This window comes from Notolepis coatsorum (genome assembly GCF_963971535.1).
Source record: "Notolepis coatsorum genome assembly, chromosome: 17".
In the NCBI taxonomy this organism is placed as follows: Eukaryota; Metazoa; Chordata; class Actinopteri; order Aulopiformes; family Paralepididae; genus Notolepis; species Notolepis coatsorum.
In genome coordinates this window covers 22,955,215-22,970,204 of record NC_140181.1, presented here as the reverse complement: position 1 = coordinate 22,970,204, position 14,990 = coordinate 22,955,215, and the positions used below count along the sequence as shown (strand labels likewise).

At 44.6% G+C, this 14,990-nt stretch overlaps 1 protein-coding gene across 1 annotated transcript in view; it reads right to left on the bottom strand.

Annotated features, from left to right (window-relative positions):
* Positions 1-14,990, bottom strand: part of LOC311243974 (copine-9-like) — a gene marked incomplete at both ends in the record, with an annotated part of 217,986 nt that overhangs the window by 35,155 nt on the left and 167,841 nt on the right. Inside the window, 3 exons of the mRNA XM_084333382.1 lie at positions 2,665-2,740; positions 5,803-5,844; positions 11,938-12,042. Coding sequence (XP_084189508.1) covers positions 2,665-2,740; positions 5,803-5,844; positions 11,938-12,042 — 223 coding nt within the window. The remainder of the gene's footprint in view (positions 1-2,664; positions 2,741-5,802; positions 5,845-11,937; positions 12,043-14,990) is intronic.

Below are 14,990 nucleotides of genomic sequence, written 5' to 3'. Positions count from 1 at the left end.
ACTGTATGATTTGAATGCTAATTATGTTTTGACAGATTCAGGACGCTTTGAAGAGTCACTCAATTAGACAATGCAGTCTATCTATCGCACGCACACACACACACACACACACCTACACACACCTACACGCATGCACGCACACACACACACACACACACACACACACACACACACACGCACACGCACACACATGCACACACAGTCATCCAGTATTTAACGTTCATATCCAGTTTACAGTAGCCAGATATCAGGAACCTGAATATGATAGCTGGTATATACTGTAGAAGTAGAATCTCTTTATTGCCAAGTATATTTTTACATATACCGGCCGGGAATTGGCCTTGACATTTAACCCGTTAATTACTGGTATTTAGGAGCAGTGGGTAGCCACAGTGTGACGCCATGGGACCAACTCCTCCTCTAATGTCAGTGACTTGGTCCAAATGTACCCACGGTATAGCATGTCAGTGTAGGAAACCCACATGAACACAGGGAGAACATGAACCCAGGACCTTCTTGCTGTGAGGTAACAGTGCTAGGAGAACTTGAACCCAGGACCTTCTTGCTGTGAGGTAACAGTGCTAGGAGAACATGACCCCAGGACCTTCTTGCTGTGAGGTAACAGTGCTAGGAGAACATGACCCCAGGACCTTCTTGCTGTGAGGTAACAGTGCTAGGAGAACTTGAACCCAGGACCTTCTTGCTGTGAGGTAACAGTGCTAGGAGAACATGAACCCAGGACCTTCTTGCTGTGAGGTAACAGTGCTAGGAGAACATGACACCAGGACCTTCTTGCTGTGAGGTAACAGTGCTAGGAGAACATGAACCCAGGACCTTCTTGCTGTGAGGTAACAGTGCTAGGAGAACATGAACCCAGGACCTTCTTGCTGTGAGGTAACAGTGCTAGGAGAACATGACCCCAGGACCTTCTTGCTGTGAGGTAACAGTAACAGTGCTAGTGCTGCACCACCGTGGGGTTTGGAAACAGCTTATCCCATCACCTAATAGACTTTGTCGTCTTTGTATGTTCTGTTTCCAAGATTCACAATATTCTAATAGACTATGAGATGTTCATGGCGTTCATGGATGTTCATGATTGGTATCCGGACTTTAAGACTTTAATCTGGGACATTAGTTAATGAGAAATACTGTGTGCGTAATGTGTAATGGCCTGGGTGAATACTCTTTTGTGATTGGCCAGCAGGTGTGTGTTAAAACCATTTTGCACACATAGTTCAGCTCATGTTTAATCACCGTTCTAAATTCATCTGCTAACCTTCTCTCCTAACCTTCACTTTATAATCCCTTAATTTATCATGGCACACGCCGTCCATGTCTTAATTATTCCCAAGAAAGTTTAGCTTCTGATTACCAGACAACTGTTCTACCTCCTGAGCCAGCGGTGCTGGTGAGTGGAGGCTTCATGGTTCACTGTTGGTCTTTTAGTTCCTATTATGAAGTGCCTGCCAGTTAACCAAATAACAAACTCAGCAAGACCGACGGCTTCTCAGTTACAGTGGGTGACAATATTGTCACAAGGAAAGACGAAATTACCTACCTGGGTTCCATCCTAGAGGCAAATCTTTCCTGTGACAAAATGGCATCCAATGTAATAAAAAAAGTCAACCAACGAACTAGATTCTTGTACCGGATCTCCTCTCTGGTAAACAAGAATACCCTGAAGACTCTGGCAGGAGCACTCATTCAAGGGTACTACGACTATGCTTGCACCTCATGGTACCAAAGCACCTCAAAGGCGCTTAAAACAAAATTACAAACATCACAAAACAAACTGGTCAGACTACTACTTGACCTGAACCCCAGAACCCACCTCACCCCTGCCCACTTTGACAACCTAGGATGGCTTAGAGTAGACGACAGAGTACAGCAACTTGCAATGGGCCTGGTCTACAAGATACACTATACGACCGGGGTACCCATGTACATGTCAAAATACTTCCCAAAGGTCAGTGAATACCACAACCACTACACCAGAGGAAGCTCAACAAATCATGTAAAACCCAGATTCGGCTCAAACAAGGGACTAAACACGTTTCGCAATTATGCCACAACAATGTGGAACGCCCTACCCAAAGCTGTAAAGGAATGTGAATCACTACCCACATTCAAAACCGCTCTTAAAGAGCACCTACGGGAGGCTGCAATTCGAAACTGGCCACCGTAAATGCCCAAAACCCCCACCACCTCCTAATAGACAGTCTCCTCCCCACCGCATGTATATATTCCCTCCCCGCCGTATGTATATTTCTCTCCCACCCACCCACCCCCTCCTAATGTACAGTCCCCTCCCCATCATATATACTCTGTCAGGATCTAGGGGTAACAGTACTGTATATTTGAATACCGTTTATGTCACAAATGTATCAGTACTAAATACCTATATGTCCCTATGCCATAAATGTCATGTATGTTGTGTATGTCATAAATGTCTATATGAATTGAAAATGGGGGACCCTGATGGAAACAAGACAAACGTCTTTCTCAGGTCTGCATCCCCTTAACAATTGTATGTATTGAGCCGTACTGTATTGTACACATTCTGCAATCTGTTAAATAAAGTTTTCATTCATTCATTCATTCATTCAACCTGTTAAACATGCAGCAACAATATACTCAGCATAGTGTTTTTATGTGGTCTCTCACCTCATAGACATTGAACTGGTTCTGTCCTCTTGACAGCTCCCTGTAGCTGGTGGTGAACTCTCCGATGAAATCATGACTGCGTGCAGACACAGACACACACACACACACACACACACACACACACACACACACACACACACACACACACACACACACACACACACACACACACACACACACACACACACACACACACACACACACACACACACACACACACACACACACATTTAATTGCAGAGTCACAAAGAAGCTAGAAATTGGTACATAACTTTCCATAGGACCACCACTTGTGGACCAAAATAGCTTTTTTGACTTATTATATTTTTTAAAGAGCAGATCAGACCTACGCAATGGTTTATATTGCACCTTAACCCCTGTGTGGTGTTCTGGTCTGTGGGACCTATTTTCAATGTTTACTAAAAGAGAAATGGTACAATTAACCCTCCTTCTTTTCACATTTTATCACAAAAAAAAGACTTTTATTGATAAACGTAATCTACCAGAGGTAAATGGCAATATCGCATCGCTTATAATTCAGATACAGTTAATATCTGTTAAGTATTTTTACATTAATTGTTATGGCTTGCTTTAAAATCCCACCAGACCCGCAAACATTGGGTGAGTAACAAAACGTGAACACCACACAGGTTTCAACTGGTGGCTGTGGATTATTGAAGGTTGCCACAGTTTTACAAAACCTCTCTTCAAACCTTCTTGTTACAGACAGGAAGTAAAGACAGTATGTTAGAAACACAGACGTTAGATAGCTAACTAGGCCTAGATCTGAACAAATAAGAAAGATAATGCAATATTAATTAGCAGACACAATTCTTAGTGGCATCACAGAAGCTACCATAATAATCATATATTTCTTAATCATTTAAATAGAGTGACTGTGCCTAGCCAAGGCAACGTGCAGTTTAGTCACTTTGAGAGTGTGTGTGGCCTCTTGGCTGACTGGAGCTGCAGCTGAGATCATCAGAGCAGCAACCTTTAGAAACACTGTTATTAATCGACTATAGCTTTTTGTCACTCAGGATTTTACCACGTAAAAGAAGATTCTAAAGAGTGATTACATAATTTACATTATTTTAGTCAGTTAGCTGACACCTTTATCCAAAGCGATTTACAAGTTCTGTACAGCATGTCAGCAGGAGGGGTACAACTCTGGCAGCTATAAGGGAAAGTGATATTGTTCATCTAGCAGTGCTGAACTTGAGTGCATAGTATTATAGACATATTCACATAGTAGGTAGTAGTATAGGCATACGTAGTACATAGTAGATAGTAGTTATAGTTATTTTTTTCTTTTAAAGATATTGATTGAAAAGTGTGTTTTTAGTCACCAGCGGACAATCAACATTGTTGGCGATCACTTTATTTTCACAATTTTCTGCCTCTTGTGCGATGTCTATTGTTTGTGTGTTTGCTACATGATCCAGATCATTCATGAAACAGAGATATTTGTTAGCTAAGTATTTAACCCTGGAACAAAGAGGATCTTAACACTGAGACAAAGAGCATCATAAAGTGTGAATTCATATCACAGATGGATAGAAGGCTGATGCATGGAAGGGCTGAGTTGGTAAAAAACTAGCATAGCAACCGCGTTAGCATTGCTGTCTTGTTTGATAAAGACCTCTTTCTGATGTGTTAATATCTTCGAGATTGCCTTTTTGGACAAAAGTTTAAATGGCCTGTAAAGTTAGTGGTGCCGACTCGAGCCCTGGTGAGAACAATTCAGTCACGTATGCTACAAGAGTTGAGAATAATAATAAAAAATACACATTTCATAAATAATATTTATATTTCCCTTTGGGGACGATAAAGTTCTTGTTTTTATAGTTATAGTTGTTTTAAGTTCTTGAATACAAAGTTGTTAAATACTGCACCTAATGCAATTCAATTCCTGCATCTATCTCCATCTGTCTGTCTGTTTTATTTTAGAAAATCTGTCTCTTTTATTAAATTTTTTTAGATTTATTTTAGCATTTTTACAGCTTTAGGCATACCTAAGACAAAGGCATACCTCTCCCAAAGTAACCTAGAGACGGTGATACATGCCTTTGTCACCACCCGCCTCGACTACTGCAATGCTCTGTACACGGGCATCGACAAGTCCCTCCTCCGCCGCCTACAACTGGTGCAGAACGCAGCCATGCGCCTCCTCACCAAAACAAGAAAACACGAACACATCAGCCCAGTTTTGGCCTCGCTCCACTGGCTGCCTGTTAGCTTCAGGATCGATTTTAAATTAGCACTAAATGTTTTTAAATCATTAAATGGCACGGCTCCCTCCTATCTGGCCTAGCTCCTGCACCGCCACACCCCCCACCGATCCCTCAGATCAGCTGACCAGATGCTATTGGTGGTACCCAGAACCAGGCTCAAGACTAGGGGAGACAGAGCTTTCTCCACCGCAGCGCCTAGACTGTGGAACAGCCTCCCCCTCAGCGTACGGGCCGCCCAGACCGTACAGGCTTTTAAATCACTCTTGAAAACCTACCTGTTCTCCTTGGCCTTCCCCCCTACTTAACCACCACTAGACCCCTGGCCCTTCTATCCTCTTTGTTTTACTGTGTCCTACCAGTTTTTATTACTTTCATTGCTTTATTATGTTTTTAATCCTATATCTTGCACCATATTGTTTTGTTTTTGTTGCTTTCATTGCTTTGCTATGTTTTTTTTCTTTCTTTTAATCTTATACCTTGCCTCACACTATTTTGTTTTTATCAACTTGCTTGTGAAGCACTTTGGTGTCAGCTGCCGCTGCTTGGAAATGTGCTATACAAATAAAACTGACTTGACTTGACTTGACTTTATTCTGGTCAGACATGACCGACAGAGAGCAGAGGAGAGGAAGGACGGGATATGGCGGGAGGGCATGCGGCAAATGTACGTCCGTGATCGGGAGACGAACCCGGGTCGACCGCGTTGGTCTGCAGCACAGTAACGTTGTGCACCACTTTGGTGCCCGTCAGTCTGTGTCTTTAATCTATCTCGCCCTGTCTCTCTCTTTCTCTCTCTCAACACTATTTTGTCTCCTGCTGAGATTGCTACTTTGCCAAAAACAACTCATTGTTTTCTATTGGTGGAGTAAACCGTGGGCGCATCGGTGGTTAGAGATGTCTTTACCTTCCGTCTCGGTCCCAGTCGTAGACGTCCACTTTGACAGTTCTACAAGAGAAAGACATAACACATAAAAGTCTATTTATTTAATTTTTTTTACTTTTGAAGGTTCAGATTCCCCTTTTAGGGCTACACAGGGCTTTTTTCCTGGTCTTCCCACCACTCAGAGTGCTTTATGCACACATTCACCAGTTAACTCACACGCAGACCGATGGCAAAAGCGGCCAGGAACAATAAGATTAAGGGGCAAATTCACAAAGAATGGATTGCGGCCGCTAATAGCACTCTTAACTGCGTGTGATTTGCGCCCGCTATATGCTCCGTCTTAAGGACCTATTCAAGATATTGCGCGAATGATATACTAGTGCAAACACGCCCATACGGTGTGCAATTTGTTCCTGATATCTGGCAGCACAGTTGGCTCACAGAGTGCAATTTTCTCAGGATATCTGACAGCGCATTTGGCTCGTGGAGCATCGGAGTGTAATTTGCTCCTGGTAAAATATGCAACAGTATGCATGTCCTAGGACGAAAACAAAAGCTTCAATTCTCTGATCGCGAATTGGAAGTCCTGATGTATCAATAACAGATTTCTATAACAGATAGACACAACAGTATTTTTCACCATTTTTATTTCGTTTATTTCATAATGTATAGAGCTTTCATAAAGGAACATGCCAACATTTTGGGGAATTAGCTTACCGTCTTCTCCAGAGAGAGACACGAAAATAGATACCAATATGCAGCTATCTGGCTACATGTTAACCTAGCTTAGCGCAATGCATGTCCGCTTCCATTAATTGTGCTAAGCTAGGCTAACGTGCAGCCAGATAGCTTTCTACTGAATGTATTATTGGCGTGTTCTTTTAATTTTAATTTTCATGACACAATTGCATCCTTTGTTTTTGTCACTATCTTTTGACATTACATTTGTTTGGCTGGCGTGAGCTGGGTAGTGTAGTTTTATGAAATTTTAAAAGCCCATCGAAAGCCCTGGGTCTGTTCTTTCATAGGACTGTAGACATACATGAGTGTATCCTTCCCACCTCTCTCAGAGACAAGTCGCATTTCTTTCCTCTCTCCCAAGGTCTCAAGGCCGTTCCTATCGCTGCCTCTCACTGCCTCCCTGAAGCCTGTCTTGACGTGTCGACTCAACTCTCTTCAATGGAATCAACTCCCTACTCAAACCTACGATATGGATCTAATAAGCTGGTAATTTGCAGCGATCGATCGCATATTTTCTTAAAAGAAGCAGGATTCGGCTGATCCGATCTGCTCGCTTGGAACATTTCAATCAGGATTTTCTATTGACAGCTGAGGTAAATGGAATACTATTTGTCTCTTTCCCCTCGAGATTGAGGACGTGGAGGACATCTATCTCCTCGCGTTCATGCTGATCGGCTTGGGACCGATCGTCATCTGGGACTGGCTTTGTTTAAAAATTATTCGGAAAGACGTAAATCCTTTGGCGATGGCATTAGCCAGGAAAGAAACATTTCATGCAAAGTATTCTGTATTTCTGTATGACAAATAATAAAGAAACTTGAACTTGATCGTAGTCTCCCACATTGAACTGTTTAAGAGACTCGCTGTGTATCAGGCGGACGAACAATTGAGATCAAAGGTCATGCTGGGGATCGCGCAGGAGATTCAGAGCGTGATAAATTGTATTTAAATCAAATTGGGGCATCTTGGAAGCATTTCATACTGCTGCATGCTGCCCCCCCCCCCCCCCAGTCTCTTGGCTACATTTGAAAAATAAATGCAACATTAATTAATACGGACTGTATTGATCTATTTATGACGTGATATTAATTTCGGCCCAGTACAGGGCCTGTCAGCCTTAAGGGGTTAACTGCGTGTAGCAATTAGCGCCGATCTTTGTGAATTGGAGTGTTTTTGCAATTAGGCTAACATAGAAAGGGGCAACATGTAAATACCCGCAAATAGCACGGACACACAGAAACGCAATGATGATGGCAATGCAGTTAGCACGGTATTTCACCCTTTGTGGGTGCTTTGTGAATAGCAAGGTTTGTTTTGGGGCTATTTGCACAGGCATATCGTCAGTAAGGACATTACAGATTAAGGTGTTCAACCTCTAACTGAGATGAAGGCATGTGTAAGGGGTCTGGCATGTTTTAAGTACCCCTTGATTGTGATTGATTAAGGCATCGTTAAGCAAGATGATTGTTCCCTAGTGCTATCAGTATCCATAATAGGGAAAGCTATACCTCCCTTTCCCTGAGTTCAGGATGATAACAGCTGTGGGGATGAATGAGTTTTGTACTATAGGGTGGGAGTGGCTCAGGACATAGAGCGGTCATCTAAATCCAGGTTATCCTATTGGTCCCCAAATACCTCCTCCAGTATGTTTAAACCAGGAGTGATCCCAGGGGCTTGCTGGGGCCGAGAGATCAATTGAAATATGTTTTTGCACATTGACATCGCTGGGCAAATAGGTGCCCTAAAATAAAGATGTCACACAAATTAGTTTCAAGTTTCAAGTTTCTTTAATAGTTGTCATACAGAGGTACAGAATACTTTTGTACAAAATGCTTCTTACTGTTGCGCTCCAGAGACTGTGCATGACAAGATAAGTATGAAATAAAAACATAGTAAAGATTAGAAGTAAAAAAAGAGGTCACAGTGTTCAGTTTAGACATATGTACAATGTTCGTAGACGTAGTTACCATACAATATACAATACTGTGCAGTGTACTAATATACAATACTATATAGTGCAAGGCATAAATGGACGAGGTGCAGTTTAGGTACAATTCACAGTAGGTGTACGAGTTGTAGTGCAAATCCTTTATCAATAAATATAAAGTGTAAGTGTGTTTGTGTGATCTAAAGTGTGGAGAGTGGGTGCTGCAGTGTGTTGTTTGTTTGAGTGAGTGTGTGCGTGTGGGTGTGTGTGCTGTGTGCATTTGATGGTTGTTGCATAGTGATTATTGTTCGTTTAGCGATTATTGTTCGTTGTTCGTTTAGCAGCCTGATGGCCTGGGGATAGAAGCTCCTTCTGAGTCTTTCTGTGCTCGCCTTAAGACTTCGGTATCGCTTGCCTGACGGCAGCAGTTCAAAGAGGCAGTTGTTCGGGTGGCTCGAGTCCTTAATAATTCTCTTAGCCTTCCCCTTGCACCGCTTGTTGTAAATGTTCTGGAGGGTGGGAAGCCCCCCTTCAATTGTGCGTTCGGCTGAACGTGTCACTCTTTGTAGTCTGCTACGGTCTTGTGCAGTGCTATTCCCAAACCAGGAGGTGATGTTGCCGGTCAGGATGCTCTCTATTGTACATGAGTAGAAGTTCCTAAGGATCTTCTGACTGACTTGGAACTTCCTTAGGCGCCTGAGGAAGTAGAGGCGTTGTCGTGCCTTCTTCACAACACTGTCAATGTGTGTGGTCCATGTCAAGTCCTCGGATATGTGGGCTCCGAGGTACTTGAAACTGTTCACTCTCTCAACCGGTGCCCCGTCGATGCTGAGGGGGCTGTAGTCCTTGACCCCCGACCTCCTGAAGTCCACAATCATCTCTTTTGTTTTGCTGACGTTCAGGGAGAGGCAGTTCTCCTGGCACCACTGTGACAGGTTCTCTACCTCTTCCAGGTAGGCCCTTTCGTCGTTGGCAGAGATCAGGCCCACCACTACTGTGTCATCAGCAAATTTGATGATGGTGTTGTTGTTCCGCTGTGCTACGCAGTCATGTGTGTACAGGGAGTAGAGGAGGGGGCTCAGAACACAGCCCTGGGGGGCCCCTATGTTGAGCGTGATGGATGAGGAGGTGCAGTTGCCGGCTCTTACCACCTGGGGTCTGCCCGTCAGGAAGTCCAAGACCCACTGGCACAGGTCATAGTTCAAGCCCAGGTCCCTGAGCTTGGCTATGAGTTTGGAGGGGACTATGGTATTGAATGCTGAGCTGTAGTCGATGAACAGCATTCTCACATAGTTCCCCTGCCTCTTGTCCAGATGTGATGCTGCTGTGTGCAGCACATGGGCTATGGCGTCCTCCGTGGACCTGTTGGGGCGATATGCAAATTGCAGAGGGTCCAGGTTGATGGGGAGGGAGGAACAGATGTAGCCCTTCACTAGCTTCTCAAAGCACTTCATGGCTATGGAGGTGAGGGCTACAGGGCGGTAGTCGTTGAGGCAAGCGGGCGTAGATTTTTTGGGTACAGGGATGATGGTGGACTTCTTCAGACAGGTGGGGATGACAGCCTGTTCCAAGGACAGGTTGAAGATGTCAGTGAATACCGGGGCCAGTTGGTCGGCACAGACTTTTAGGACGCGGCCGGGGATGCCGTCCGGTCCTGCTGCCTTCCTGATATCCACTTTTTTAAAGATCCGTCTCACCTCATGCTCTGTTACCCTGAACACTGAGTCTCCATCAGCAGACCCCCCCCCCCCATTGCCGTGGTTTGTAGGCTGGTGTTGTTATTCACAGCCTCAAACCTCGCATAGAAGGAGTTGAGATCATTTGCTAAGGAGATGTCACTGTTCAGTTTGAGGGGGGTTCCTTTGTAGTCTGTCATTGTTCTGAGGCCCTGCCACATGCCTCTAGAGTCAGCCTGTTCAAACTGAAGTTCAACTTTATCCCTGTAACGCCGTTTTGCCTCTATTACTGCTCTCCTGACGTTGTATCTTGCCATCTTGTGTTCTTCCATGTTGCCTGTCACCAGCCCGGTGTTGTATGCTGATGTGCGCACTTTCAGAGCCTCACGGACGGATTTGTCTACCCAGGGCTTTTGATTTGGGTAGATATTAATTTTGGTGGAGGGGATTATTACTTCTACCTGAGTACAGACATAGTCAATCACCGTTTCGGTGTATTCGTTAATATTGGCTGTGTTATCACGGAATACACTCCATTCTGTGCTTCCCAGCACTGCTTGGAGTGACTCCACTGACGTCACGGCCCAACGCTTAACCTCTCGCGAGACCACCGGCGTTCGCTTGAGACTCTGTTTGTACTTTGGCAAAAGGAATATGGCGGCGTGATCGCTTTTACCGAATGGACTAAGAGCCTGTGACTTGTACCCATTCTTAAATTGCGAGTATACATGGTCTAATATGTTCTCGCCTCTGGTGGGACAGGTCACATGCTGATAGAAATTCGGCAGCACCTTTTTAAGACGCGCGCTGTTGAAATCCCCCAAGACCAAAATGGCAGCGTCAACATTAGCTGCCTGGAGTTTGTTTACCTCGTCGTGAAGTTTTGAAAGTGCGACCCCAGTGTTCGCGTGTGGTGGAATGTACACTCCGATGAGGATGATGGACGTTAACTCTCTTGGGAGGAAGAAGGGTCGACATTTTATCGTGATAAACTCCAGGTCTGGGGAGCAGTGGTTAGACAGTTCCTTTGTGTTGCCTAAATCGCACCACTCCTTGTTTATCATGAAGGCAATGCCGCCTCCTCTCGTCTTTAGTGACTCTTCTGCCGTCCGGTCTTTGCGGAGAACGAAGAAGTGGTCTGCCGGTTCTATTGCGTGATTCGGGACATCTGGACTCAGCCAAGTTTCTGTGAAACAGAGGACGTTACAATCCCGAATGTCCCTCTGGAATTGGATCCGTGCTCTGATGTCGTCCAATTTGTTTCCTATCGATTGCACATTGGCCAACAATATGCTGGGCAATGTGGTTCTGTGTCGTTTGGACCTCAGTCTGTTCCGGACCCCGGCTCTCTTTCCTCGTCTTCGCGGCGGCTTCTTCTGGTCTTGGCCATGGCCGGCATAACAAAGGATCTCGGCGGGCCATTTCTGCTGTTCAGCGATCCGATCCAGAGAGCAATCCAAACGGTAAGTTTTTCTTAATCCAATGTCAATGATTGACTGACGGTCATACACATATAATGCACCAACAGTTGGTGCAAATAAAACTCCTAATACTATAAAAATTAACAAAATAAAGCACAGTCTCGTCGGAGCGATCAGAAAGATTCACTCTAGAATGACACTTATGCTGGAATAATTAGTGTCTTATATGTACTCTTAAGTACCAGATCCTGATTCTGTGAGCAACAGCCATGTTCCACCCTCTCCCGTAGGCTGTATCTCTCTCTTATAATTTTATGTTATGATTAAAGTGGTCTATGTAGTTTTTAGTAGACCCGTTTGGGGTCCTGACCCATAAGTAATGTTGTCTCACCTGTCGTAGTCTCCGTTACACAGAGCCCTGACAGGGAGGGTGAAGGGCTGCCACACTGGGTTCAACGTGTTCTTAACCACCTCTGTCTTGTGGCAGATAGTGAACCTGCAAGCAAGGAATACACACAGGGCTGCAGGTGAGAAAATATGAAGTATTTTGGTTGCACCTGTGGAAGTACTGGTATGCATGTACCAGCTATAGTACTGCATTATATATATTGCTGAGTCTTTGTTACATCTGCCTTCTGTGAGATGAATAGCCCCTCCTGGGGATAGAGTAGATGCCCCTGTGGCTATATTTATAATAAAACACAAGATACTTGTGCCCTATTTACCCGGTTTAGGGTAAGGCGTGTAGGGGTAGGGAATAGGATACAAACACGGTTGAGGGTAAGGGGTATATGGGTAGGGAATAGGATACGGACCCGGTTTAGGGTAAGGGGTGTGGGTGCAGGAGGAAATGGTTCAAATGTGAGCTCCAGTATTGACAATGCTGATGCTACACACCCTACCACATGGCCCCCAATGGCCACCACAACCGCACTACACCTCCCTTCACTGGTGTTTCGTCAAGTTAGGCCCACAACACCTCAGGAAGGCTCAACAGTTTGTTTCTGAACCACCATGCTAGCTCCCACTTCTTCCATGATATCCACACATCCACACCATGATATTTTTTTAATCTACTTTTTCTCCCATTTTCTATTTTTCTCCCATCCCAATTTCGTATTTGTCCAATTCTACCCTCCCCTGTCTCGAACGCTCTTAGGCCATGCCTCCCACAGGTCGGCTGCAATGTGGACGAAGCCTTGCATCATGTGTCCCCTCCGGTACACGAGGAGGCAGCCGTTGCATCTTTTCACCTGCACAGCGCGATCTCTCAGCGGCGAGGGTCTGCGTGGGAGGCTCACGCCGCCCCCGTCGCTTCCTGATTATGTTGCGCAGGCGCACCAACCGACCTGTAGGAGTCGCTGTCCACAACGTCCGATCCCCACCCCACCAGCTTCCCACCCCTAACACTGCCAATTGCGTTAGTATGAACGACCAGCCAAGCTGGTAGCAATGCAGAGAGCTGGGCTCGAACCCAGCATCTCCTGCATTAGTGGCGAGCACCTTGCCCACTGCGCCACTTAGCCGCCCCCCTATGTTATCCTATGTCAAAAATAAAACAATTTCTTATACCAATATCAAACATGAAACAGCAACAACAGAGAAGAAAATGTATACTCTTAAAAATCCTCTGACTGCCATTCAATGCTTCTTCCGACATCTCATTTACCGCATTTACTGCCCGCAAATCTGCGACTGAAAAAGTTGACCGTGCTATAAATCCTCTGCATCCTACTTCCACTGGAGAACCCCTATCTTTCCATCCTTGCTGTTCAGTTTCTGCTGCCAAGTCTACATATCTAAGCTTTTTCCTTTCATAAGCCTCCTCCACTGAATCCTCACAACAAGGCACGGTCAATTCTATAAAGTAAACGAACCACTGACTACGAGACCATAATACTAGGTCAGGCCTCAAGTTAGTGGTAACTATCTCTCGTGAAACAACACATTTTCCTCCCAAATCTTACCCGCATCTCCCAATCAGTAGTTCCATTTAGGTGGCCTGAATCATGCCTGCCTAAAAACCTACCTCCTCTACATTTCTCTCCTTCACAGATTTTTTTTTATACTGTAGCTGCACCCTCCATCCGACTAACCTGTACTCTTCTACTTTCAATTCCTCTTCAAAACCAGGTTGTCGCCATGTACTGTACAGTATACCAGCTTTGATACAGCACAGTTGCCGTCTCTGAACACAGTGGACACAACGGGTCCCATCTACCCACTGTTTTAGGTTCTGTGGTGATGGCAGCACATCATAAGTAGCTCCAATTAGGAATTTAATAAGATTTTCCTCGATACTCCACAGATCCTTCCAGCTAATCATCGTATTTCCCAGTTAATCCACTGCCCCTGCTTAGCCTGGGCCACAGACTTTGTACACCTTACCACTTCCTCTTGACGCCCTGGCTGCTTCACTACCAGCTTCCTTCTTTCTGTGGACCTGCTTTACTCCATACTGCTTTACCAAATGGTAGGATGGACCTCTCTGTGCGTACGGAGGAAATCCCACATGTTTGTTTTTATATATAAGGCCGTCCTTGGGAAGCTTCCCCTATATATTTCCAATCTAATTAGCTTTGCCTCTAGCAGTTACCATACCAGGTCCACAAGATGGCTACTTTTAAAAACCCCGAAAATACACACTGAACTAGGAAGAACAGCTTTTTCAAGCTTCGCACCTTGGGCATGGAATGGGCGCTACAGGACCATATCCACTTAGATACCCTGGTCTCTCTCTGCGAATTTATCTTTATTACATAACTTCCTACAAGAAGAATGTCGCTGCTTTCTGTAGTCGGGTCCCAACTGCAAAACTGCAAAATTACTGTATTACCCTGTATTATACTGTCATACACTTTTACTATTATGTAGACTATTCTCTTTTGTGATGTATTGTATATTGTATACATGCACTTGTATTATGTTCTTGTGTGATGTATCGCCCATTTTATTGCTGTCTGATATATTGCAAATGTTATTGCTGTCATCTTGGCCAGGTCTCCCTTGCAAAATAGATCTTGTATCTCAATGGGACTTCCTGGTTAAATAAAGGTTAAATAAAAAAATAAATAAAAATACTGGCTTCCCTGAGCTGAGCCCTAGCCCTCTGTAGGCCTAAGAGCTGCCTCTGCTTCCTGTACTGCCAGTCTTGGGTTCCATTCCCTCCCTCTAGTTGGATTTGGGACCAAATGATTAACTACTATATCTTTGCTCCCTGATAGCATCATAGCAACAACTCTGTTCTCACATTCACACACTTCAACTGCTCTGTCAGACTAGTTACTGGTAGCTGGAGAATACCTTTCCCATACAATGCCACACTACTAATACACAGAGGAACTGTAAAATACTGTAGAATAAATATTGACAGACACACAGGATCTGATGAAACAATCCCTTGTGCTATACAATAGTGCTTAGGGGGGGGCGCATACAACCGTT